The sequence below is a fragment of the Microtus ochrogaster genome, linkage group LG2, assembly GCF_000317375.1.
Source record: "Microtus ochrogaster isolate Prairie Vole_2 linkage group LG2, MicOch1.0, whole genome shotgun sequence".
NCBI lineage: Eukaryota > Metazoa > Chordata > Mammalia > Rodentia > Cricetidae > Microtus > Microtus ochrogaster.
In genome coordinates, this window is record NC_022028.1 from 25,596,380 (window position 1) to 25,621,522 (window position 25,143).

The 25,143-nt window shown below is 42.6% G+C and overlaps 1 protein-coding gene across 2 annotated transcripts in view; it reads left to right on the plus strand.

Annotated features, from left to right (window-relative positions):
• Positions 1-11,512: 11,512 nt before the first annotated feature.
• Positions 11,513-25,143, plus strand: part of Slc9a4 (solute carrier family 9 member A4) — a 51,225-nt gene continuing 37,594 nt past the window's right edge. For both annotated transcript variants that reach the window (XM_005359992.3, XM_026785781.1), the window contains exons 1-2: positions 11,513-12,333; positions 18,096-18,559. In XM_005359992.3, coding sequence (XP_005360049.1) covers positions 12,078-12,333; positions 18,096-18,559 — 720 coding nt within the window. In that variant the 5' untranslated portion in view covers positions 11,513-12,077. The remainder of the gene's footprint in view (positions 12,334-18,095; positions 18,560-25,143) is intronic.

Genomic DNA, 25,143 nt, shown 5'->3' on the forward strand with positions numbered 1-25,143 from the left:
CACACACACAGCCTCTGCATGAGCTCCTGCCTCCAGGTTCCTGTTCTGTTTGAGTTCCTGTCAGGCCTCCCTTCTGTAATGGATGACAATGTGGAAAGGTAAGCCCAATAAATCCTTTCCTCTTAGCTTGCTTTTTGGTCACAGTGTTTTGTCACAGTAATAGTGACCCCAACAAAGACTGCCAGGGTTCGAATACCCAGCATCCATATAAAGATGGGGGCACAGACGGCACCTGTAATCATATCACTCTGGAAACAGAGGAGCCCAATCGAGCTGGTAGCCAGGCTAGCTGGGGTCATTAGGCAACAGGTTCAGAGAGGGAGGGGGGCTCAGAAAATTAATAAAAAATATATAGAGATTATCAAGGAAGACTCCCAATAAGAATTCTGAACCTTCACATACATATATGCACATATAAACAAGCACACACACACAGGAACATACATGCACATACGCTTGCATACACATGTGTGCCACACAAATAGGAGCCTGTAAACATACATGTGAAAAACTAATTATGATATTTCTGAAAAGATTTTTCAGTGTGGGCACAGACATTTGATTGCAACCCGTAGGAGCTAGGGCAAGGGTTTATCTAGTGATATGGTATGTGCATATCATTTAAAGCGGTGAGACTTGACTCTAGAGAGAATGAGAAAGTAACGCTATAGTGTGCTTTAACTCGTTAACTGCCATTAAAAGGAATCAACAAAAATCCAAATATTGCTAAAATGCAATAGTTGACGAATGCTATTTAACCAAAAGAGAGAATTCAGCAAGTCACACACAGATGGATCTAAAGGACATGTTAAGGAAACAAAAAGAAGCAAACAGAACCAGGCACGAAAAGACAAACACTGAACGCTTACATGAAGAATCTGAGATAGTCAAATCCCTATCAGATCAGGATCAGAGGCCGGGATGGTAGTTACCTTTCAAGTAAGAGCATTTACTACTCATGGAGAAGACCCTAGTGTGTTTCCCATTACTACAGTCAAACAGCCCATGACAACCTGTAGCTCCAGTTCCCGGGCATCTGATGGCCTCTTCTGGCCTCCACAAGTACCACAGCCACGCATGCATATCCCCACACCACACACAGGGACTCACAGGTACACAGAACTAAAACACAGTCTTTGTGCCTCGATGTCTGAGCGACGGTGACTGGTAACGATGTGAGTAGGAAGAGCAAGGGTACGGGCTGCATTTGAAAGCATTTTACTTGATGTTTTTATTTCACCTTTCCAATAAATTTCGGTTGCATAGAGGGTAACTTATTAGTTGCAGTAACTTATCAGTGTGGTGATATGAAGGAATGTAATATGTCTACCTATATGGCATTTGTTTGACAATGAATATGACGATTGTGTGATACCTATTGTGGACCAAGGTTTTCCCACATCCTGTTTTGGAATGTATCTTCAGCCTATCTTTAGGACAGATGACATCATCATCATCATCATCATCATCATCATCATCATCATCATCATCATCATCATCATCAACCAAATGCAACCAAGACTAGAGAGAGGTTTAAAACATGCCTAATTTCACATAGCTTCAAGTTTTTCCTTGCAAAATACTAAGTGCTCTGGAGAGGTTGTCCGATTAGACTTGTAAGAACGTGGCATTAACCCTGGTTTGGAGTGGTGCTCTTTTTCCCAGGCTCACATTCCTGTCCATCCTACCCCCCTGGGGTGGTTCTCTAGTCTTCATGCTGGGGTGTTTCTGGAGTTGCTTATACCCATCACCAGGTCCATTTCTCTCTGAGCTGTGGAGGTCTGACTTTGCAAGACAGGGACAGAGTTCAGCTTTTCTGTCCTGAAGGCAAGGTCAAAGCTATTGACTCCTCTCCAGTTTGGGATGAAGAGTTTCAATTTAGGGGGATGATACACCAGAAGTTGACCCAAGGCCACACAGTCTAATTGCTAGCTGAGGACTCAGGAAGCAAATCATTTGGACAGAGCCAACCAGTTTTCTATCATGGCTCTTTCCCCCTCTTTCTTACTAAAAAAGAACAGAAATTTCAGCTTGTCTAACGACACAAGACTGGGGGCAAACATCCAATGATGAGACCCCCACAAACACTGCTCAAATTTGTTCTGGCAAAGCCACTTATGACTACACTCTGTGGTGAGGCAGAAAGGGGTGTTGATGCTTTTGTTGAAAGCTGTTTTAGGAGAGACGTGCCTTTCAAATTCATCACATGGTCATGAAGAAAATTATGTGAGGTTTGCTCATTTCTCCTTCAAAGCATCTCTGAAACAAAACTTACCACTGGATCTAAAGGTTAAGAAAATAAAAAAAGGCCCTCCCCTCCAAATCACTGCTTGTCACTGTACAGTTGAACCCTGAAGGATGTGAGATTTCCCTACATGGTATACCACCTTCAATTAGTCCCATGAGAATAGGCAGGATATGGTAACCTAAATTATAAGGTATCTAGCAGACAGGGAAGTCAGGCTATTCCTTCTTTACCACTGGACCCCACGTGTAGACCAGTTTCCAAGAGCATATGGCAGGGATCACAAGGATTCTCAAGACTGGCTCCAAATGGGGTCAGAAAAGGGCAGGCTTTTACCACCAACAGATTTGTCTCCTTATGATAAGATCATAAACTCCAGGCAATTGCAAAACGTAGTGCAGAATTAAGGCTCAGATAGATATTTTATTTATCTGTTATGTATATGATTTCTTTAAAAAATCTCCTTCAAGTCAGTCTTCCTTGTCAGTTTAACTGGACTTTAGAATCACCTAGGAGATACAATTCTGGATGTGTCTATGAGGGTGTTTCCAGAGCTGTTGAGAGGAGGAATGAAGAGAAAATCCAGTCAGAATGGAAAAGGGTTTTGTCCCATGGTCTTGGTTCCTTACTGGGTGCAGAAGGGAAGAGAAGAAAAATCTGAGCATCAGCATTTACCCCTTTCGTCCCTCTGATAGCAGGCACAGGGAGGCAGCTCCCATTTGCCCACCGTGATGGACTGTACTCTCATGTTGTTACAGGACTTAGCATCAGAGAGAGAGAGAGGAGGGGGGGAAGAAGAAGAAGAAGAAGAAGAAGAAGAAGAAGAAGAAGAAGAAGAAGAAGAAGAAGAAGAAGAAGAAGAAGAAGAAGAAGAAATGGAGAAAAGTTGCTCTTTCTATTGTCAAGATAAAAAACACTTTTGGTTGTCAGACACTTGGAAGCTGACAAAGAGGAAAGAGTGAACGGCTCAGGCACCACCTAGAACAGCTCCATTCCTCTTCCCACTTCAGCTCGCGTTAGCCAACTATGCCTCTATCTAATGGAGCAGAGATTTTGTTTTTGACTCTTGACAGAGACCCTTGGTAAATTGCTCCGCAATGGATGCACATCAGACTTTGCATTTCTTTTAGTTTGTATCCCTCCTTAGTTTCTTTATGAGCCATCTTGACAGTTTTGATGACCAGCTTTGCCTTTCAGAGTTCTGAGCCATTTGGATTCCTGTTACCATAAGAAATTCTAATTTCTTAGTGCAGCATTTTTCCAGTCCTCTGATGTTCAAAGGGAGGGTCCCAGCATCTCCTTATAACATCTGCACGTCCGCCCAGGTGGCTACAAGCTCGTCAATAATATATCACTTATAATGCTGTTATTAGGGCTAGGTCCCGTCTGGGGTGCCTTGCGTTACCAGGGAAGCTGAGGTCCTGTCTCAGGATTCTTAGTCTCATTAATAAAAGGACTTAATAACAGACTCAGAAAAAAAAGCTCAGGAATAATTTTATTAGATTTTCAAGGAAAAACCACCAGACAGGCATGGTGGAAATCTCTATCTTGTGGGAAAGGGAGATGTGGAAAAGGATCGAGGAAAGTCTTGGTTTTGCCAGATAGGACAGTTCAGCAATCAGCCACATAGGAAGAAAGGAGATAGCTTCCGACAATGAGTAAATATGCCTCAGTTACAGAGAAGGTAGACATAGACTTTGGTCAATATCTGAAGAAATAGAAAAGAAGAAAAAGAAAAAAAATGTCATTTTGAGTTAAGACTTGAGAAGACAAACCAGGAGGTGACACACGCCTTTAATGCAAGCACTTGGGAAGGAAAGGCAGCAAGTCTCTAAATTTGAAGACAAGCTCATCTATAGAGCACATTCCAGGACAACCAGAGCGATACAGAGAAACCATGTCTTGAAAACCCTAAAATAAGCAAGCAAGAACACACAAACAAGAAACAACAAGGCTTGGGAAGACAGACAGAGTTTCAAGGCAGGTCCATAATCCCAGGGTAAGATGTTGCAAAGGGAAAGTCCTTCATCTTATTAAGGGGTGATTCTTCCTCCCATCTTTAGCACAATTGCTTCTCTGAGGAATGGTTCCTTGGCTAGGTGATTAACAGACCCAAATGGATTAATTTTTGTGTTTCAAGGAGCTTGGAATCGTATGTCTCCACCTAAGCCTGGATATAGATTCCATTATTTTAACCAGTAGGGAATAGCTTTGGTTTAATGGACATCAACAGAACCTTATTAAGTCTACAGTAACATTTCCATTGCAGAGGAGGTAACTCCAGAATCATTTACCAAATCGGTTGAAATTGGAATAAATGTATCCCATCTCCACAGAGAAAATCTTAAGATCTAATTCTAAGGCTCTTCACCAGGAGGCATTGGCATCTGTACTGGATTTCAGTTACACCTTCACATGTAACCTCCAGGAGGGGATATTCATTTAGGAAGAACAGAAGTCAGAGGGCTCTTCTGGCATTTTGAGTCTCGAGCAACGGTACTCCTGAAGCCATTCCTTTTGGTTTCCTGGCCTTAAGCTGTCCAGTAGGTTCCTATCCAACACCATCAACACCATTCTATTTTGGTGACAGGCTCCACCAAGTTGATGGCTTTTTGAAGCACATTCGGTGTTTACCATGTCCAAAGAAACTCCATTTCCCCAAATCCCAAAAGGCAGAAGGGATATATATGGTGCCTATCAACATACCAAAGCACATGTGTGCCTCCAGGCTCCCTCAGTGCCTCAAGCACCTGTTACACATTCCTTCAAAGTCCATATGAGTTAGCATCCTAGCTCTTCTCACCTCCTTCCCTACCTTAAGCTCCCCCGATCTCATGGGCTTCCCTCCCCACAGATGCTCATCCTTCTTATAACCCTGCTATTTCTCAATATGCTCTCCCTGTCTCCTCCCTTCCCCTAGTCTGCTCTTGCTTCTCTTCTGAGTAGGTCCAGACTGCCAGCCATGTACATTTTACTTCTTTCTCTCTCTGTTCTGAATTCCTCCAGATGCCTCTGGCTGTTCTCTTTCTCTCTCATATCTACAATAAAAATCTCCCCCTAACCATACCACGGAGTGTTCATGTTGGTCATGCCCTCAGTTTATACAGTGTTCTGATGAACTATTTGGGTGGCTGCCATAAAAAAAGAAATGTTTGCCCTTTTTATGGCTTTGTTGAGTCATTTCAGATGGAGGAACAAGGGAGTTAAAGAGACCTTGATTGTCATTTGGGTAACCAAGGAAAATGTTACCTGTTTGTTACTTTGGTACTTCCCAAGTAGAATTCTGGCTAGCTAGCCTCTTCTAAACTTATATGATGAGTTTGAAAATAGAATGATGTAAAATTTAATCTGTTTCTATGGATCCCGAAAAAAAAAACCCTCAGTAACAAACATCTGGCCACTTCATGCTTACTTTTGTGTTTTGAATCTTCTGTATAATAAAAATTAAAATTATTGACATGCCTAATTTGAAATGCCTGGGGTGGAGTGTCAGGAAATACATATTGCTATTGCAGAAGACCTGAGCTCTGGTCCCAGGCCCCCTCTCTGTGACCTGCAACTGTAGCTCCAGGGGATCTGATGCCTTCTGGTTTCCTTGGGTATTTCACTCCTTCACTCCCCCTGCATACTCTTGAACACATCCACACACACACACACACACACACACACACACACACACACACACACACACACACACACACACACACACACACCAGTCCCATGAAGATGCAAAACCTACCATTTGAGCAATCTTGCTATTTAAGATGATCTTGGGAATAACTTTAGAACTAGAGGTCTGGATTCTCATGGTGGAAATGGGTTATATCTATCTTCCAGTTTCAACCTCCTAAATGATGTTAGAGTTACCTCTTCAGAAGGAAGGATGGTACCATGGTTCTGAAGGACATCGGGTCTCTATTGAAGCCTAGCAAGACAAAACTATTGCTCCTGTTCAAAACAATGAAATCCGCCTCTGGCCCAGAGTTGAGATATGGCATACCATTGTCATTGTCTCCTCCCTTAAAAGCTAATTTTGGGATAGACTCAGTAATTAATGGGACTTGCCTCCAAGCCTGAAGACATGAGTATGGTCCTGTGTGATAAAAACTGAGGATAGATTCAAAAGAGTTGCCCTCTGCCCTCCACAGGCGTCCAGTGGCATATACACACAGGCACCACTCTATATCATGTGAAAGCAATAAATAAGTAAATTAATCAATAGGTGTGATTGTAAAAAGTTAATTTATCTGGGAGTATTATGGCTAATCACCCACACCATGGACCCTGTCTCAGGAAGGCTTGTTCACCAGAGGCCACACTGAAAAGATGAAAAGAATAATGATCACTGCCATGATACAATGTACTCTTTCCGTTCCAGAGATAGTTAGTAGCCAAACGCCAGGCTTCCTTGTTCTTTCCCAGAAGGAACTCCCAGCCCTCTCCACTTTGCCTGCTTATCCAAGAGGGGTTAGCTGCTGAACCTCTATGGCTGAACATGCAAGCCAAACTCAAAAGCATGGCTTCTCTCTATCTTCTCCAACTCTCTTTTCTGGGCAGCTGCCAAGATTTTCAGCTTAACTTCCCCCACTGATTTTCTTTTGAACTCTTAACAATTTTTTCTCAAACTTCCTTCTGAATCTTTTCTTAAATTTTCTTATTAATGTGACTAAGAACCCAGAGAACCACAATTTCCTTGGTAACATATGGCAACCCAGATAGGATTTCCTAAACTTTCTGGTAATTCTAATTCTGGTAGTTTCTAATTGTTGCCAGCTCTTTTATATGTATTTATGCCTCTTGCATTATATAAATCTTCTGGTAAATTTCTGAAGCAGTGTATAAAGACAGGAGGTAGAAAGAGATTGGAGTCTGACCTCTACAGATAAAACTGTTCATTTTAAACAAGAAAGGACAGCACTCTTGATGTGGGATTCCATTCTGTATGCTGTGAATACCACTGGTGAATAAAGAAACTGCTTTGACCTATGATAAGGCAGAACTTAGGTAGGTGGGGAACACTAAATTGAATGCTGGGAGAAAGAAGGGCAGAGTCAGAGAGAAGTCATGTAGCCCTGCCAGACACAGATGCTGGAACTTTACCCAGTAAGCCACAGCTTTGTGGAGATACACAGGTTACTAGAAATAGGTTAAATTAATATGTAAGATTTAGCCAATAAGAAGCTAGAGCAAGTGGGCCAAGCAGTGTTTTAATTAATACAGTTTCTGTGTGGTTATTTTGGAAGTCTGGGCAGCCAAGAACCAACAAACAGCCTCCTCTCCTTACAACAAATTAGTGCCAACATGGTTGATGAAAATCTACTTAGAACCCAAGAAAGTTTTAAAAGGAATCCCAGACACAAAAGAACAGAGTTAAGCATGGTTTGGTAGCAGCATTTTCTTGGGTGGGCTCTGTTTGCTAGAAGAAAGCAGAGACATGGTTCCTGTAAGAGAGGTTTTCCTGATTCAATGGTAGCAGAAAAAAAAGCTGTCATTTTGAAATATTGGCTTACTGGGCTGTGCTGCCAGCACAAACCCTGACTCTTTCTGGAGGTCCAGCTATGGAGCATTTAAATGGGGTTTGTGAACAGAGTGCTACAACTTGCTTAATGGCAAAATAGATTAGCTGTTTGCCTAAAAATGGGGCTACGAGCACAGCTCTCAGAGGCAGTGAACAGCTCTGCCATGCTGGACTGGGTGGGGCAAGCAGGCAGTACCGTATTTTCCATAGCAATGGTGCTGCTTAAGTTCAGAAGAAGGGCTTAGCATTTTAAGACACAATTCTGGTCAGAAAATAATTACAGATATGCAATAAAGACAAATCCAGATAAAAAAGACCTCTAAATGGGTCACAGTGTTGGATAAATGTATGTAGGCTTAGGAGGGAGAAGAAAAAAATATAGACAGTTATAAAAATAAGTAAATGGTTTAAGGTAAAGTCTTTAAAGAGACAGAGTACAGACAGTCATAAATTAAAATGAGTAAAGAAAAATAAGCCATGTAAAGATGGAAAATTCATAGAGAGTCTGGATTATGTCTATTATTGTGTTTTATTCAAATTTTTTGACTGCAGAGAGACATTTGATTCTGGGATTGCTAAGCTAAACCAACATATATACTTTAAAGATATCTTGATTTCAAAATATGGACCTAAGGATATGTTACTTTGGAAAAGAGGCTCTTTTTTTTGTTTCCACAGAGGATGAGAACCTGTGATTGCTTCCAGACTAATACAGTTTGATGGACCAAGACCACCTGAAAGGTTGCTGTGAATAACGCCCCCCCCCCCCAATTACTTTGCCTAACAAAAATCAGGAAGCAGTTTGGAGAGAGCTACACCCAAATTCCTTAAATAATTGTTTATAAATATTTGTTTACATTTAAAGGGGGATATGATATAGAGATCAATACTTTGCATTGGTATGGATCTTAGCTTATTGATACAAATTTAAGGACAATTTTGTTATATGTTTATTTCTGCTCTTGATTAAGGTATTGTGTTTGTACAGCTCATTTAAAATGTAATGTATAATTAAGAAATGTGTTAATAGATAATCATCTATAATAGTCAAACCTGTTAGTTAGATTTTCTAGATGTACAGAGATGTATTTCAGATGGATAGGTATTCTTCAAACCTTTCAAAGACTACAGAATATTGTATTTAAATGATAAAAACTTAGGACTTTTCATGATAATGAGACACATCTGCTCCTGGAAGCACTAATTTAAGAGGATGATGGCCATCAAAGAGGCTCCTCATGGAGTTTGTTAGCCAACTGGACAAGAAACTGCTCTTGTCTGGTCTGCTTCATGGTATGCTGCAAAAATTGGACATTCAGGAACCACAGAGAAATGACTGCTGAACTTGCCTAAAGAAGACATGGTCCTTCAGGGTTCCTGCTACACATAAGAGTCTGCCAGACATTCTGCAGGACACAGAAAAAAGTGGCTGAAAACTGCCAATATAGGCAGAACTGTCTTTGAAATTTCCAGCTTCATGGAAAAATTTGCTGGATACTGTGGGCCTGTAGGTTGAAGATGGATGCCCCAATGTTACAGAAGAACTTTGGGTGACTGTCCAGGCAGCGAGATGTCTCTGTCAATTCTAGAGTTTTGGGGGTTGCTTACCATGCACTTCGGTTTACTTAGGTAATATTATATCCTTCTGGAGTCTTTTATGGAGCTGAAGAATTTATAGTTTAGTTATCAAATAGTTTATAGTTATAGTCTATTGCCTTCTAGTTTGCAAAGAGCAGGAGGACACTCTGAGGTTCCTCAGATTAAAATTCTGGGTGCTGTGAAGCTTGCCCAAGCCTGTGTTCACGTGTTCCCAGTTGTATGATGATTAGCCACCCTAAGCTCGGAGAGTTCCACATGACTTAACAATGTGAACTCCAGACCACGCCTTAGAATAAATAATTAGAAAATATTGGACACTGGCTCTCTAAGAAGTACGTTTGGCAACAGGAGTGAAGGTATTCTTAAGAGACAGTTGTGCCTGTTTCCTTGGCTATCAGTAATTGGAATTTTTCCAGAAAGCTCAAACTGGAAAAAAAAAAAAGTGAAAACCTGGTGCCAGGCAGAGAAGGAACTTGTTTCCAAGAAAAGAGATTTCACACATCAGGCCACCTTCAGGAGACAGCTGACAGGTCAATTATGGGCAAAGACTACCATGATGGAACTGCTTAGTGATGAACCCCTATTGGCCTCTGCTAAAACCCAACATCATGTCAGGACCCAGAAGATGGACGTGGTGGGGGGGAGTCACTGGACTTCTTTGTCTTTTACCCCAACATGGCCAAGTTGATTAACTCTCCCTTTTCTGTTTTCAGTGTTGCTTATCTAATTGGCATACTGAGGACAGATGTCTGAGCTTAGCTCATCACGGCTGCCACGGTCCAGGAACTGGTTCTGACAATTCTGGTCACAAGCTCCTTAAATAGATCCCACAGATTTTTAGTCAATGACTTGTGATTTTCCATTAAAATGGATTGTGTCATATGCACATAGAAATATTTTTTCCTTTCTCAAATCAGCCCAGGTACCCCTATCTTTATGATTTAATGCCTCTGGATAGAGCCTGCATGACAGTGTAGTACGTTCAGGGCAAAGTCGTTCATTTTCGACTAAGGAGCATGTGGCTGCTCCCGTTTTGGTGTCAGCTTTAAAAATGCAAACATGTTGGCTTGGTCTCATACTTTTTTTTTTTTGTCTATTGAAACGATCTGTATCAATTTGACCTTCATCCTATCGTATAAAATGATGTTGAAATCAATCCATTCTCTTCTTCCCAGAGTCAATCTTACTTTGTAAATCCATGCTTCAAATTGTTATACGTCTTCTTGAATGACTGAGCCTTTCATTTTCCTAGGATACCTTCTCTACTTCCAGCAATGTCTGTTACATCGAAGCCTCCTTAGGGGCGATTTGTAAAATGAACCCACTTTTCTGCCTGGGCAGGTAGTGTGCTATCTCCTCTTTGACTCTGTTATTTCTATCTTCTGTCTTAAAGAATTCCCATTTGTAAATAAAGTCAGAGGGTGGCTCTGTAAGATGCACTTGATATGGCAAGAATGGTAACATGGTAAGACGCAGCGTGACACACACCAAGGCCATAAGCACAGACTGTTATACCATCCTCGCTTCTGTCATCATTAGGAAAATACGTATTACATCTGTGGGAAATTTTGGCTTTTTCGAAGTTTTTCTTCTTATCTGTCTTATTTACTGTTCTATACACTTCCTGGAATGGATACAATTGGTCACTTTCAGATAAAGAACCTTTGACAAAACCCACTCTGAACTCTGTAGACAGTCCATGCCGATGGTTCTTTTGTACAGATAGACCATAGTAACAAAATGGTTAACTACAGGTTGGTCATTTCACAACTGGGTTTGCAGACACACTCATCCAACTTCTTATTTGGTTTCTTTCCTTTGCAGAAACTGTCTGTGAAGTGTATAAAGAGAGGGAGCCTTGTTTCTTTCATTTATAACTGGCCAAGAAATCCAGCGTTCATTAGCTTCTTGGTCCTTGCTTTGCCTCCGCCTCCATTGTCTGTGAAGACAGTCCGATAGGTCTTCCAGGACAGTTCTATTTCCTCCTCATGGCTTGGCATACATATTAACAGCCCTTCCTCTTCCAAAAAGAGCCTTGGTTTGGATGCTAACTGCAGTTTTAGCAATTTGTCATTACCAACTCGCAAAGGGTGCCATGTTGCAGGTGCCCACTAGGTGTCAGTAGCGTAGCCTGCGAAGAATCTTCAGAGCAAGCATTTCATTACAAAAGTCAAATCAAAGCAAATAATTAGGAGTGGTTCAAGAGCTACCTGCAGCTTTGACGGGTTCCAAACAGGTGAGACCGAAGAGGGAGGGGTGGAGGACCAGGTACACTACAGGTGACTTCTTCCTGGGATCCAGCAGGGCAGGAAGGATTCCCTTCCTTATCAAGGACTTCAGTGGTTCACCGAATGAGCGTCCTTTCCAATTTACACTCACGAGATGAAGCCGGTGTTCAGTGAGTGAGGAAACAGCTCCGAATGAAGAGAAATTTCTCTTCGTAGATTTCTCTTTAGTTCACAGTCGGATGAAGGTCGTGCAGGTAGAGCTCACTGGAAGCCTACATCTGCTGGAGAAGCTGAGCTGCTCGAACAACGGCAGATTTTAGGAAGATCTGGAAGCATGTACCTGCAGAATCATCACACTGGACTCGTTGGGGAATGATTTCTGGATTGCACATATATTGTCTCTCACTCGGGTAACGAGACTGGAAACGCCCGCCTCAGATGCACGGCACACATCAGGCCCCAAGTGTGTAGGAAGAGCCCCACAGGCATGGGTCTCGCAAGGCATATGGCTTTTCGTTCTTGGAACTGGTTGCTATGGCTGATGGCCTTTGCATGTTCCGAAGCATCCTCATATGTGAATGAATCCTCCAACTCCACTGCCCAGCAGGCACCTGATGCTCAGTTTGCTGCTTCCAGCTCAGACCCTGATGAAAGAATATCTGTGTTTGAACTGGATTATGACTATGTTCAAATTCCCTATGAGGTCACCCTCTGGATATTGCTTGCATCTCTTGCAAAGATTGGTAAGTCCTCAAATATATGTTTAAGGGGGATTACTTCTTATCCCATATGAAAATCTCTTATAGACAGCCGATGGGTCAAGCAGATATTAACCGTTGCTTGTAGTGCATTAAAATCATATTCCCTGAAATTAGGAGAAAGCCGTGGCTGTTTAATGCTTCAGGACTGCGTTTGAAATTTAAATGCATATGCCTACACCATTCATTGTTTTGTTTTTGTAATTCGAGAACACAGTCATGTGACTTATCTGTCATATAAAAATCTAATGCTCCATGCTTAAAAGAATATAAAATGTAACGTGTACAGAGCTTGGGGGATGCCAGAGATTGAATAATATTTCTTTATGTAACACGATCTTCCTTCATTCCTAGCCATGTGCTGTAATTTGTCAATAGCTTTGGTTTTTTATTCTTTCCAACAGACTCATGTTTCTTGCAAAGTGACAGGAAGCAAGGAGAAAAATAACCACAGGCAACTCTCAACACCCCAGCAATGGGGTGCGGGGTATACGAGCCAATATCTGCCCGTAAAGTATGGCTTGCCTCCTAACTCAGATGGAGCTGCCAGCCGCCCTGCTTTCCTCTTGCATGGAAGGGAGCTCCAGTGAATGCGCTGAGCTCTAGTCAAGTGTTCCTCCTTCAGAAGCCACAGTAGTGGTTCACGTTCTAACACCAATGTGCACTGCTCTCTCCTTAAAACTGCTTACTCCAAAGCCGAGAATCCATACAGTTATGCCAGTTACTGCATATACTTATTGCCTTTGCCTTCTCTATGATAAACTGTCGATAGTTTGAGTGCACAGATTGCCTTGTTGATGTAGAATCTTTCAAACATTTTTATCTCCACATACGTACATGTATATGAGTACATATACATGCATATATATGACAGACGTGAGGTGTAGGTTGCGCCATGTGTAGTCTGTAGTGAATATTTACGGGTTCTTGTCTATCTCTGTAACTCCTTCCTGCCTGTGGGCTAGGGGCTCGGGAGTACTTGGGTACCTCTTTCAAGCCTATGCCTCTTAAGCTATGAAAGTTTAAAATGAAATGGGAAGGGCCAGTTGGGAGAAAGCTGAAGTTTGCTGAATGGTGAGCTTACGCCAAGCGCCCATCACTTTGAAGGAGTGCGTGAGCAAAACTGGCTCTCTAGGTGAATATTGTGCTCAAGCCAGACCCGGGTCTGGCACCTTTCGTCTGGCCAAATGGATAATGGGAATTTTCAAAGTTGTCTCCCATGATACTTCTGTACCATTTGTAAACAATGGGGAGTATTATTTGTCTCCCTTGTTCCTCTCCCACAGCTTCCCTCCCTCTGTTTGCAACAGCTGGCAACAGCTGGCAACAGCTGGAGCTCTAGGGGGTCCTTAGAACACAGACCTGTTGCTGACTAGCTGGCTCCTTTATCTACCGCTAGACATCTAGAAGTAGAGGAGGGCCCAATTTATCGGCGTTTGTACATTTGCATAAGGGGTTGTTTGTTATTTGCGTATGTTGCATGTGCCCCGAATTTACTATCAGGAAGTACAAAGAGATTGTGGGAGACACTGTTGTTCAGGGGACTCTCAGTTAGATGTGACTGACTTTCCTGATGGTGCAATTCAGTAGGATTTCAGAAAGGAAAATTACTGTAGGTTTTCAGTTGAAACATATTTACTCAAGAATGAGTTTATAATTGCTAGTCTTCAGGAATCTAGAAAAGTCTATATGCTGTAAGCACTGGGAACTGAAAAGACGCATTATTTATTAAATATACACTGTGTGCCAAATGCTGGGCCTGACATTCTGTGTGCTATGATGACTTGTTTATGAGAGATAAATAGTAATAGTAGTAAAGATGATGGTAATGATGATGGTTTCTAGTCTTTAACATCTAAGGAATGCCTATGAATATTCAGATTATAGGTTATGAATAATAACATAATTTTCAGCCTTATTCTCACCCTCGTGTATTATGTCTGATTCATTCAGGCACATTTGTAGAATACCCAGGCAATACCTGGAAACGAATGGGTTGGACCTTAAGGGGTTAACCGAGAACTCACCAGTCAGCACTGTGAGAGGAAAATAGCTAAATCCTCCCCATTCCTTTTAAATAGCCAGCTATAAAACTATAAACACGAATTATAGAACAAAGATAATTCAGGTCACTTCTGACTGTGAGTTATCTCTTAGTTCCATCACAGTTCCTAGAATACTGTGGAACCGGTTCCGGGACCAATAGGAAGAACAGCATTGAAAGTTGTCTTCCATTTCCCAGGCCCTGAGTGTTTCTTCCCACTTCCGTTCAAGCACTGGGGTTATAAAGATGGAAAGTGACTGACTTTGTGAAATCTGCTCTCCTTCCCCAAGCGGGACTTGTGATTTAAAGTGTAAAATGCTTTAAGCACTTCCTATTGCAATGCGACAAGCCTGTGGCCTGTTTCTGCCAGGACTCTACAGACTCAGACATTTTGCCTTGAGGCAGGTAGATGCACTTGGAGGACCAGGAGCCAGAATGGTAAAACGTAGGTACCGAGAAAACACACAGGCTCTTCCAGTTCTACGGCATACATTAGAAGTTAAGTTTGATTAAAACAAACACGAATTGAGAGACAAAAATAAGGAGGGTGAAGAAGAAAATAAGAAGGCTAAAAATGTGATTAGGAAACTGAGAACCCAGGCTTTAGAAGGCCCTCAACTGCTCTGGACACCAGTGAAGCCTAACTGACAGTATGAGTCACATCCTTTGGTGATAATTTTGCTCAATTGTATCGACCTGTATACATACACACATACACACACACACACACACACACACACACACACATACACATATATATGTACACACATGCACGCAGACACACCCCATACTCTCTTATGCATATATGTCTTGGAGCAGTTCAAAGTAGTTCTGAGGAAGACCCACATCTTCTTTTTATAAAGCTAAATATAAAACTCTCCAAGGAGACATTCACTGGTTCTCCAAAGCCTCTGGAAAAAAAAATCTACCTTAGGTAATTTAGAAGCCAAGCTCCCTGTTAGATGGCACAAAAACCATCTTCCAGTTTTCCTTAATAATCTTACTAATTGATACCTTGTTGAAGCCAGGTGGCATCTCTCAATGAGGGAGCAAAGTGTCTGTTAGGACACTTTTCTCTCTCTCTCTCTCTCTCTCGTCTTGAAGCTCCCTCCCCTCATTTAAAATGCTTCTCATTCTATTACACAACTGTGGCTATCTCAGCCATTTCCCAAGGCACCCAGTTCCTTCCATATGACATCATCTCTGATGACCATTTAGCCCATTCATTCATTCACTCATTCATTTAAATACTTTGAGACCCAGCTGTTACACAGACTTAGCTGCTGATATTTGTTAAGCGCTGTAATGATGTAAACTGTTAAGTCATAGAATGATGTAAACCATTTCCTGAAGTTTGGGAGAATTTACACTCAAGTACAGATAAGTCATGCACAAAAGTGGGAGATAAGCATCACTGTTACTAAACAAGCATCGGAGAGATAAATTGTTTTGATAAGACATTAATTTTTGAGGAAGACATATTAATTCCTTTCGTGGGGAGTTGGAAAGAGTTAGCCTCGAATTCTGAGCAGGACCCAAAGACAAAGGAAAAGGACAATTTTAACAGGGAAAACAGCAACAAGACAGGAAAGGAGCCTGCTGGCAAAAGATTTTGATTGGCTGTATTGAAGGATGGAGGCGCTTGGGGCAGGGGGTGTGGCTTGAGGACCCCACGATGATCTTCTGATTGCTGATGTCTTTGTATTTATAGAATATTTTATGTACATATTACTAAAGTCTCATAGGTCATATTATTTCTGTCTTCTTATTTATTTGTGTCTTACCATTAAAACTTTGCCAACCGCGGGAGATGCCATATAATCTACATCTTTGACTTTCTACCTCAATAAAGTCAGTAGTATGTTTTTCTTTACAGAAGAGTGCTTAAATACCGTTAGTTTACAATCTATTCGGTGCTCTGAGTGCCCTCCACATCTTAGGTGGAACTGAGACAGTAAGATGAACAGGGTCAGAGACTATAGCTTCTTAAACCTTCTTCCAACCTCACACATACTTGTACACTGGAATTCAGGGTCATGAAAAGCTTAGTAGCCACAATAACAGAAAAGGTTCCTGAAGAACTGGCCAACAATCAATCCAGAAATCAAGTGTGTAATGAGATCAGGGAGTTTGTGTGCGTGCTTGATCACGTTGCGTCACGAGGTCTCCATGCAGCCGTGGTTGTGAGCATGCAGAGTGTGCACAACTGCTCACACAGGGACCACTGCCTCCAACGCTTGGTTCTTACTTGAGGCTGCTGTGCCCTGTGGACCACAGTGTTGCGCCTTAGTTCCACATGACAGTTTCTGATCGGGTAGAAACGCCATGGTGTAGTATAGAAAAAAGAAAAAAAAAAAACCAAAGTAAACACTTCTGATACTTTTTGACCATTATCCCTAAACACGTTAAATTCCTCCGGCTTCGAATTATGTTGTGTTTAGATGCTTGACTTTAAAATTGCTATTTGAGTTACTAACAGGAATTCTATATATAAAATAAAATTTAAATGCATTTTGGCTTCGGATTAGAGCAAAATTTACCATCATTTCTGAAATATCTTTATTCCTTTTAGTGTATATTTATACAAAGTGACATTAGAATTGATAATTATAATATTTCCATTTTAGCTCACTTTTTTTTAGTATTTCCTACATGCATGTATAGCATTTAGATCATATTCACCCCCACTCACCTCTCCCAACTCTTCCTGGATAACCCTAAGACTGCTTCCCAGATTCATACACCCCTTTAATTATTTTTTAATGACCCCATGAAGTCCAACTAGTGCATAGGTCTGGGGTCACCTACTGGAGCATGGTGAACCCAACAGGAACCACACCCCTGATTCTTTCTCTTCTAGAATCTATTTACTCTAGATAGCTCCTCTGCTAGGCACGGGTCTAGTGTGTCCCTTCCCCACCCACCCATGCTAGAATGTTGGCTGCCTTGATATTGGGCATGTCTTGGGCCAGAAAGCACAGTTACTGTGACGTCACAGGCACAATGGTGTTGTCAGTAAATGTTTTACCTGTCTTATAGCACATCCTTTGACGTGAGTAGATTCATAGATTTTAGAGGGATGTTTAAGATCCGAACTATAGAAAAGCTATGCAACCAATAGCCTGAGAAATATAAAGACCTAAATAAAGGCTCCGGAGGTAGAAATGGAGAGGAAGGGATGGACTTTAGGGGCAGATAAGGAGAATAGTGAAGGAGGAAATCTGGGTTGATTACATAATTGATAAAACCGACAAGGGTCATTCATAAGAATGTGACCCTATTTTCTTCTTCCATGGGTCCAGTTGGCAACATTATTAAGTTAAGAGGGAAGACAAAAATTCATAAGTTTTATTTCTATGCTGTGGAGTAAGCATGGAATAAGAAGAGATCTCGGAGCTGGTCAGATTCCAAGTGAGCTATGCACTGGGTGACGCATGCGTGTATGCTTTTCACACCCACTTCCCCCCTCCCCCCTCGTGAGTCTTTTGGTACCCTTATAAGAAGCAGGAGGCAGGGAAGCAGCGGGACCACAGGCCGTTACTGGTGGCAGTGATGGTAATCTAGGTGACACTCCCAAGTTCCTGCAGCAGATGCGATACCCGCCTCAGAGCCTCCAGCCGCTTATGCACCACCCCACCCTACTGTCTCTCCATGTAGCCTGGTTCATCGGCAAAGATTAATGTCCGCTCTTCTGTGTGCCCAGGTTTCCACCTTTACCACAAGCTGCCCCACCTCATGCCGGAGAGCTGCCTCCTCATCATCGTGGGCGCTCTGGTGGGTGGCATCATCTTTGGCACCCACCACAAATCGCCTCCAGTCATGGATTCGAGCATTTACTTCCTGTATCTCCTCCCGCCCATCGTGTTGGAGAGCGGCTACTTCATGCCCACGCGGCCTTTCTTTGAGAACATTGGCTCCATCCTGTGGTGGGCAGGCCTGGGGGCCCTGATCAATGCCTTTGGCATTGGTCTCTCCCTCTACTTCGTCTGCCAGATCAAAGCCTTCGGCCTTGGTGACATCAACCTGCTGCAGAACCTGCTGTTCGGTAGCCTGATCTCGGCGGTGGACCCCGTGGCCGTCCTGGCTGTGTTCGAGGAGGCTCGCGTGAACGAGCAGCTTTACATGATGATCTTCGGGGAGGCCCTGCTCAATGACGGAATCAGTGTGGTGAGTCACCCAGATGGCGTCCCCGGAGGGGTGGGGCTGGGGTGACCGCAGCGGTCAGGGCTGCCTCGGCTCTCCTTGTCATGGTTGTGACCTAAATTTTGGTAACATTTCCGACGGCTCCACTTTCTGTATCTGACTTCTCATTAGTTGCTTTAAAGAGAGAAAAGGAATAGAAAATACATTAATTCAATTTACCTGTCAATTCAAGGATTTTTTTTTATTTATCGTGGAGAAACTATTATTTACAGCCAATCTTGGTATTCTTGTTGGTCTAGACAATACCTTTGTTTTTAATACATGTCTATATGTATATATGCGCGCACGCATATCATGAGATACTAGATGAAGTTAAAATAAAATTCCTCTGGTCATTGAGACATGCATACATACATTCCTGCACAGATGCGGATGCATAGTGTCTTGGCAAACACCGAGGGATCACATTCCATATGTGTTGCTGTAGCCACCCCGGGTCCTTGCATATCTCCTCACTGTTACACAGTGCTTTGTAGATGAACAAAGTTAATTAACACTATTAACAAAGTTAATTAACACAATACGTTAACACAATTTATTTTACAATTTCCTCTGTGGGTGATTATTTCCATGGTTTCTAATTTTTTATGTAAATAATGTTGCAATAAATAAGCTTTATATCTTCCTGGCATTATTTTTGCATTTGGGAAATCTATAAACAATATTTTGTCAGTAATGAAATTTCCAAGTTAAGCAGTATATAGATTTAAAACTTGATACATGTGGCTATTTTAATCACTTCCTATTTACCCCATTGGCAAAAGAGAGGCTACCACCCTAGAGTTGTGGGGATGGGCAAAGACATCATACCTGTGTCTTAGTTCCTTTTCCATTGCCGTGGCGAAACACCAAGGCCAAGGCTGTGTAAAAAAAAAAAAAAGCATTTAATTGGGTTGTGGTTTCAGAGGGTTGGAGTGCATGACAGCCGAGCAAAGGAAGCTGAGAGCTGATGTCTTGATCCTTAGGTAAGAGACAGAGAGAATAGTAAGAATGGAGTAAATCCTTTGAGACCCCAAAGCCCACGCCCAGAGGCACACTTCCTCCAAGCAGACTGCACTTCTTAATCCTTAAGCTGTTCCACCAACAGGGGACCAAGGATTCAGACATATGACCTTATGGGGGCCATTCTCACCCAAAGCAATACAACCTGAAACTGTGCAGATTGCTCCAACTGCAGGTGATTAGAAAGTATAAACCCAGTTCCAGGGAGTAGGGGCATCAAGTAAGACCCCAAACCACACAGAGTGCCCTAGGAAAAGAACACACCAGCAGAGGTTAAAGGAGGCAGGCATGATGTTTAGAGATTGAAGGGAGCAGGGCTGGAGAGGGCAGGCAGGAGGCTGGAGCTACTCTGCTCCTCAGGGTTGCGTTTGAATTGCATGAAGAATTTTGCAGACTAGCAAGGGAATGTGAGGGAGCACCGCCTGGCAGTTGTGCACAGAAGACTTGGCTGGTTGGGACTGTTAAACATGAAGCAATGGGGTTAAGAGGAATTTGCAGCTAGGCTGGGCACCTTTGAATTTTTCCAAATGCCAAGGTAACACATGACATTGAACTTAGGTGACCTCAGCCGCCAAGCATTTCCAGAAAGACTTTATCAGCTTTTGCTCCTACAGATAGGGTTGATTTCTTTAATTTTCCCAGAACATGTGGTCTCTTTATCAGGAGCATGATCCTGTGATAGGCAGAAATTCTTGCTGAGAAATCATCTGGATTCATTACCAAAGCAAGTTCTTGCCTGCTGCCGCTGAGAGCGGATCAGGTCTCACCCTGAGGTTTCTCTGACAGCCCGTTCAGAGCCAACCCCGCCGTGGTTTCCGGAGGCAATGCCATCACCAGTGACATTTGTTTGACTTTCTTGAGGCTAAATTGCTTCCACATAGATGCTTCTAAAGACTCATCATTTCAAAATAAGATTATAATTTCTGAGTAACTGTAGCGCCGGCTGAGGGTGATGTTGTGACCTCAGCTGGGCAACGTTGCCATTGCATTGGCTCTGGTGGGGTTGCCCACATGTTCATCTTTGGTCTCCCACAACACAGCGAGTATTAAGTGTGTGCTGGAGCACCACTGGGTCCCTAAGTGAAACCAGAGAAGCCCAGGGCTAGATTTAGAAAGCAGCTCAGAGCAACTGGTACTTTCTGTCGTCCAATGGTATTTTGAGCTGAGGGCTTTGCCCTCACCCTTTCATTGAGCAAAGAGCTTGCCCAAGGGCAGCAGTCACAACCCTGCAGAAGGTCTGAGTCACCCAGAGGTGGCCTGCGGTTTGAGGGTTACATGTGATGGCAGTGCAGATCTTATTTCTAGAACAGTTGACATATCTATGAATCTGATTCACCAAGAATGAACCACATCAGGAGTTCAGCTCATGCTTTTCCAGTTATTCCTTCCTTCTGTGGCATTCTCGGGCTATGGCATTGATAGCTAGGACAGACCTTCAATGGTGGACAGTAGGGCAGAGACACAAACTGTGCCCAGTAACCCAGTACTGCAATCTACACTGGAGATTTGCTATGAAGGGAGATGGGGGAGGGGAGAGGAGGGAGGGAAAGAAAGAGAGAGAGAGAGAGAGAATCAGTTATTCTACAGCAATCATTTTATTATCAGGATGTGTACATTAAGGTATGATATTGTGTGACTTGAATATTTACAACTTTCTTTTTAAAAATAAAATGTACTTCAAATATTACTAGAAAAAAAGTACCCTACGATCACTTAATCCCTAATGGAGTCTTCTGGCTAAGATCCTAGAAGAAGGCATAGACAGAATTTCTCAGCCCAGGACCCATGGGGGCCATCTTTGTATTTACTATTTTATTAAATTTATGGATCTTATTAGGAAGCATGAAAAATATCCTCCATTCAAAAGCGAAGCAAACCAGATGCAAGAAGTTAACATTTCCTGGGCTACAGAGCAGACCCTGGTGCCCATTTCTGGTTTTTCCATTTCCCTCCCATTTTCTTCTTACCTTTTGGAATTTTCACTCTGAGCTGTAAGGGAGAGGAGAAAAACCTACCTATTTGATGAAGAATAATAGTTGGAGATAAGTTACATGTGTTTATGCTGTGGAATATTTGTTTAATGATGCAAAGATGTGCTGCATTCTTTTATGTTGCATTTGCTTAACTCTGTGAAGCTGTGTTATGTTGCCTGTCTAAAAGACCTGATTGGCTGAATAAAGAGTTGAACATCCAATAGCAAGGCAGGAGAAGTGATAGGTGGGGCTGGCAGACAGAGGCATAAATAGGAAGAGAAATCTGGGAAGAAGAGATCAAAAAAGCAAGAAAAAGAGGGGAGGAGGACTCTGGGGGCCAATCACCCAGCTATACAGCAAGCCACGGAGTAAGAAGTAAAGAAAGAAATACATAAACAGGGAAAGACAAAAGCCCAGAGGCAAAAGGTAGATGGGCTAATTTAAGAAAAGTTGGCTAGAAAGAAGCCAAGCTAAGGCTAGGTATTCTTAAGTAAGAATAAGGCTTCATGTATGTATTTGGGAATGGGTGGTGAGTCCCCCAAAGAGCTTAAGAGTGCAAAAACAATTAGCCGCACCTATTAGTGATTGGACTAGGCTCAAGTTTAGTAACACGGCTGATCTTTCTCTTGTATAGAAATGACAGGCTTAGTAATTGTCACACAAGGCTTTAGGCAAGACTATTCATTCACGTCTCTTCTTGCTGTAGAGTCGGGATAAAGACATTCTTCCACTCATAGGGTCTGTGGAAAATTCATATTTAGCTTTAAATACAATAAGTTCCTGGACTGGCTCCTGTCTGTGACTTTCACATCAGCCATGAACACTTCTGGCTCACTATAGCTGGACAGTTAATTTTAAATATGGCTCACCCCATTGGCTATTGGAATAGATGTTTATTTTCCTATTTATATCTATCTGTCTCTCTATCTATATCAACTTGCTGGATAGGCAACAGGTGATTTCATTCATGGTTCTAAATACCCACCCAATCTCTCCCCATCTCTTACTCTACCTCAGCTGGTAGGATGAAGCTCCACAGGATCAGGTCTGAGACTGAAACTCAGGCAGTCTTCCTCTGCTTTGTCTGGACCACCTCCTTCCCAGTTAGCATCCACTGATGAGAGGAAATGATTGACATTCTGCAGTGTGCTGGGATGCTGGGCTGGGCTAAGGGCTAGGTGAAGTGGGTTCAGTGTACTGTAACCATGATCTTTCCAGCTTGCGATGAGTCCATTGAGATGTGAGATTCTATCCTATGTCAATGCGTGTTGAAAGAAACCATATGAGAGTTGGTGTATGAGGGGATATGAAACAACACAAACATAATTTTTGAGCAAGCATCTCAAGTCCGTTTCCTTATATCTGAAATGGGAAGGACTTCCCCAACTTGAGAAGGTGGTTGTGAGGTCATGAAATGGAACTTCCGGACATCTGGCAATGGTAGGTGATGAATAAACATCCTTTTGTCCTCACAATCCAGAGGAAGAGCCATACGAGATCACAACATTTTGGTGACTACCAGGCACAGAGATAAAGATGTAATCTCAGGCAAACAGAATAGTGAATTCTTGCTTGGTCAGCTCAGGGGCCTGCGACTAAGTGCAAGACCTTTCCAGGGTGTTTCCAGCCCACTGGTGGCAGGGGAGGAATCAGAGCAGCCTACTGGGACCCCAATATTTGCCTTTAGAAATGTGTTGCCAGTCAAAGTATCTGGAGGTTTATCTGGTGAGCTTGCCCTCTGACAGTGGGACATGGTAGGACCGGTGTGTGTGTGTGTGTGTGTGTGTGTGTGTGTGTGTGTGTGTGTGTGTGTGTGTGGTGCAGCACCAACCGGTAGCCAGTGGCCAGGTTGGAAAGGTGGAAGGTGGCAGAAGCTAGAATAAGTGAGGGCTAGCCGGGAGATCATGGTGCACACCTTTAATCCCAGCACTCACAGAGGCAGAGGCAGGTGGATCTCTATGAGTTTGAGGCTAGCCTGGTCTATCTACAGAGTGAGTTCCAGGACATCCAGAGATACACAGAGAAACTCTGTCTCGAAAAACAAAAAACAAAAAAGTGAAGACAATCATTTGAAGTCCGCAAGAGTGTGTTTCAGAGGATGGAGTTTTACCGACATGGAGAGACATTTCTAACCATCAGCCCCTCCACAACTGGGTGACACTTTGTCCCCGAAATATCTGGTGTCTGTCTGCATTACAGGCTCTCCAACTAGAAAAACTTGCATGTTAGGAAGGATACACCCCTCCGTGGCATGCTAGAAGTATATACTCTTAGTTAAGAGAGTTTAACTATGATTTCATGACAGTTCCCCAAATTTGACTCCCAAACACACCTTTGGATCGTTTGCTTCTGCCTGAAGGAAGAGAACAGTTGAGATATGAATTGTACCAATTGATCTTGAACCGGAAGACACTTCTGAGCCACTCGGAGGTGGACACTCACTTCCATCACATGGGTAGGAAAAGGGGGTAAAATTTAGCTAGTTGACAAGCTGCCTTTCGTTGTCAGGAGGTGGAGTTGAGCAGCTGGAGGAACAGAAATTAGAGGAGAAGGAACACTTAGGAGGAGAGTGTTGGCTCTTTAACTCTTTCAAGAATAATAATAACGAGGGCAGGAAACTACCCAGATGCAATTCTGTCAATACCAGTAAGGACCCTGAACTCCCCAACCGAGTATACCAAGCACCTTAGATGTGAAAGCAAGCCTGGCTGCCGCCCTGAGTCCCCATACTGTAAGCCTTCAGAATCCTTCTTGGTAAACTATTATTCTTAACCTACAACCATGCGTCTTCTTAGTCTGTGCTTTCTTAGAACCTGTCCCAGCTGCAAAGGTCCTGTAGGAGTTTGTGTAATATTTTCATGGAAACTCCTCATGGGAAAGAACACCCTGGCATTTCAGACACAGCCAGGAGAACTTCCTAGTACTGTGACTTTTGTGTGACCATCCTCCGCCAGCCCCTGTCCTAATGTTCTCAGTTGGGCATGTTGGGCTGCAGTGTGGAAATAATAAGGTCAGTTTCGTGTTGAAAGTCACACAAGGTGGATTCTAGAAGGAGGGGTTTCTGGGGGGCAAGTACTTTCCCTACAGTTTGGGAATTATACAGGTGACCAACATCTTACAAGCCTGCATTATAGCATGAGACCATAATTGGATGGGGAGAGAACCTTTGATTTTGCCTCTAGGATATAATAATTTATATGTTCTTCCTCCTCAGTACCAGGACCAACTTTGGTTATTGGGGAATGTCTTAGTCATTTGGCATCATTTGGGGTTATTCTAACAAAATGTGAGTTTGATTATGACTCAAAGAGTTGAGTTTGGCTTATAGTTTGAGGGTTAAAAGTATCAAGACATAAAGCTACCTGAAAAAAATTGTTCATGCTATAATAGGACATGGAATAGAAAATGAGCCTCTAAGGGTAGGAGACAGGTATGATTCATGGGAGGAGCCGGGTCCTCTAACAATCACTGTCCCCCAGTTTTCTAAGCTTATGAACAAATCTTTTGTTAAGCTTTTTTTTTTTCAGTTTGCCAACTTAACCCTAGTTTTCTAAGCTTATGAACAAATCTTTT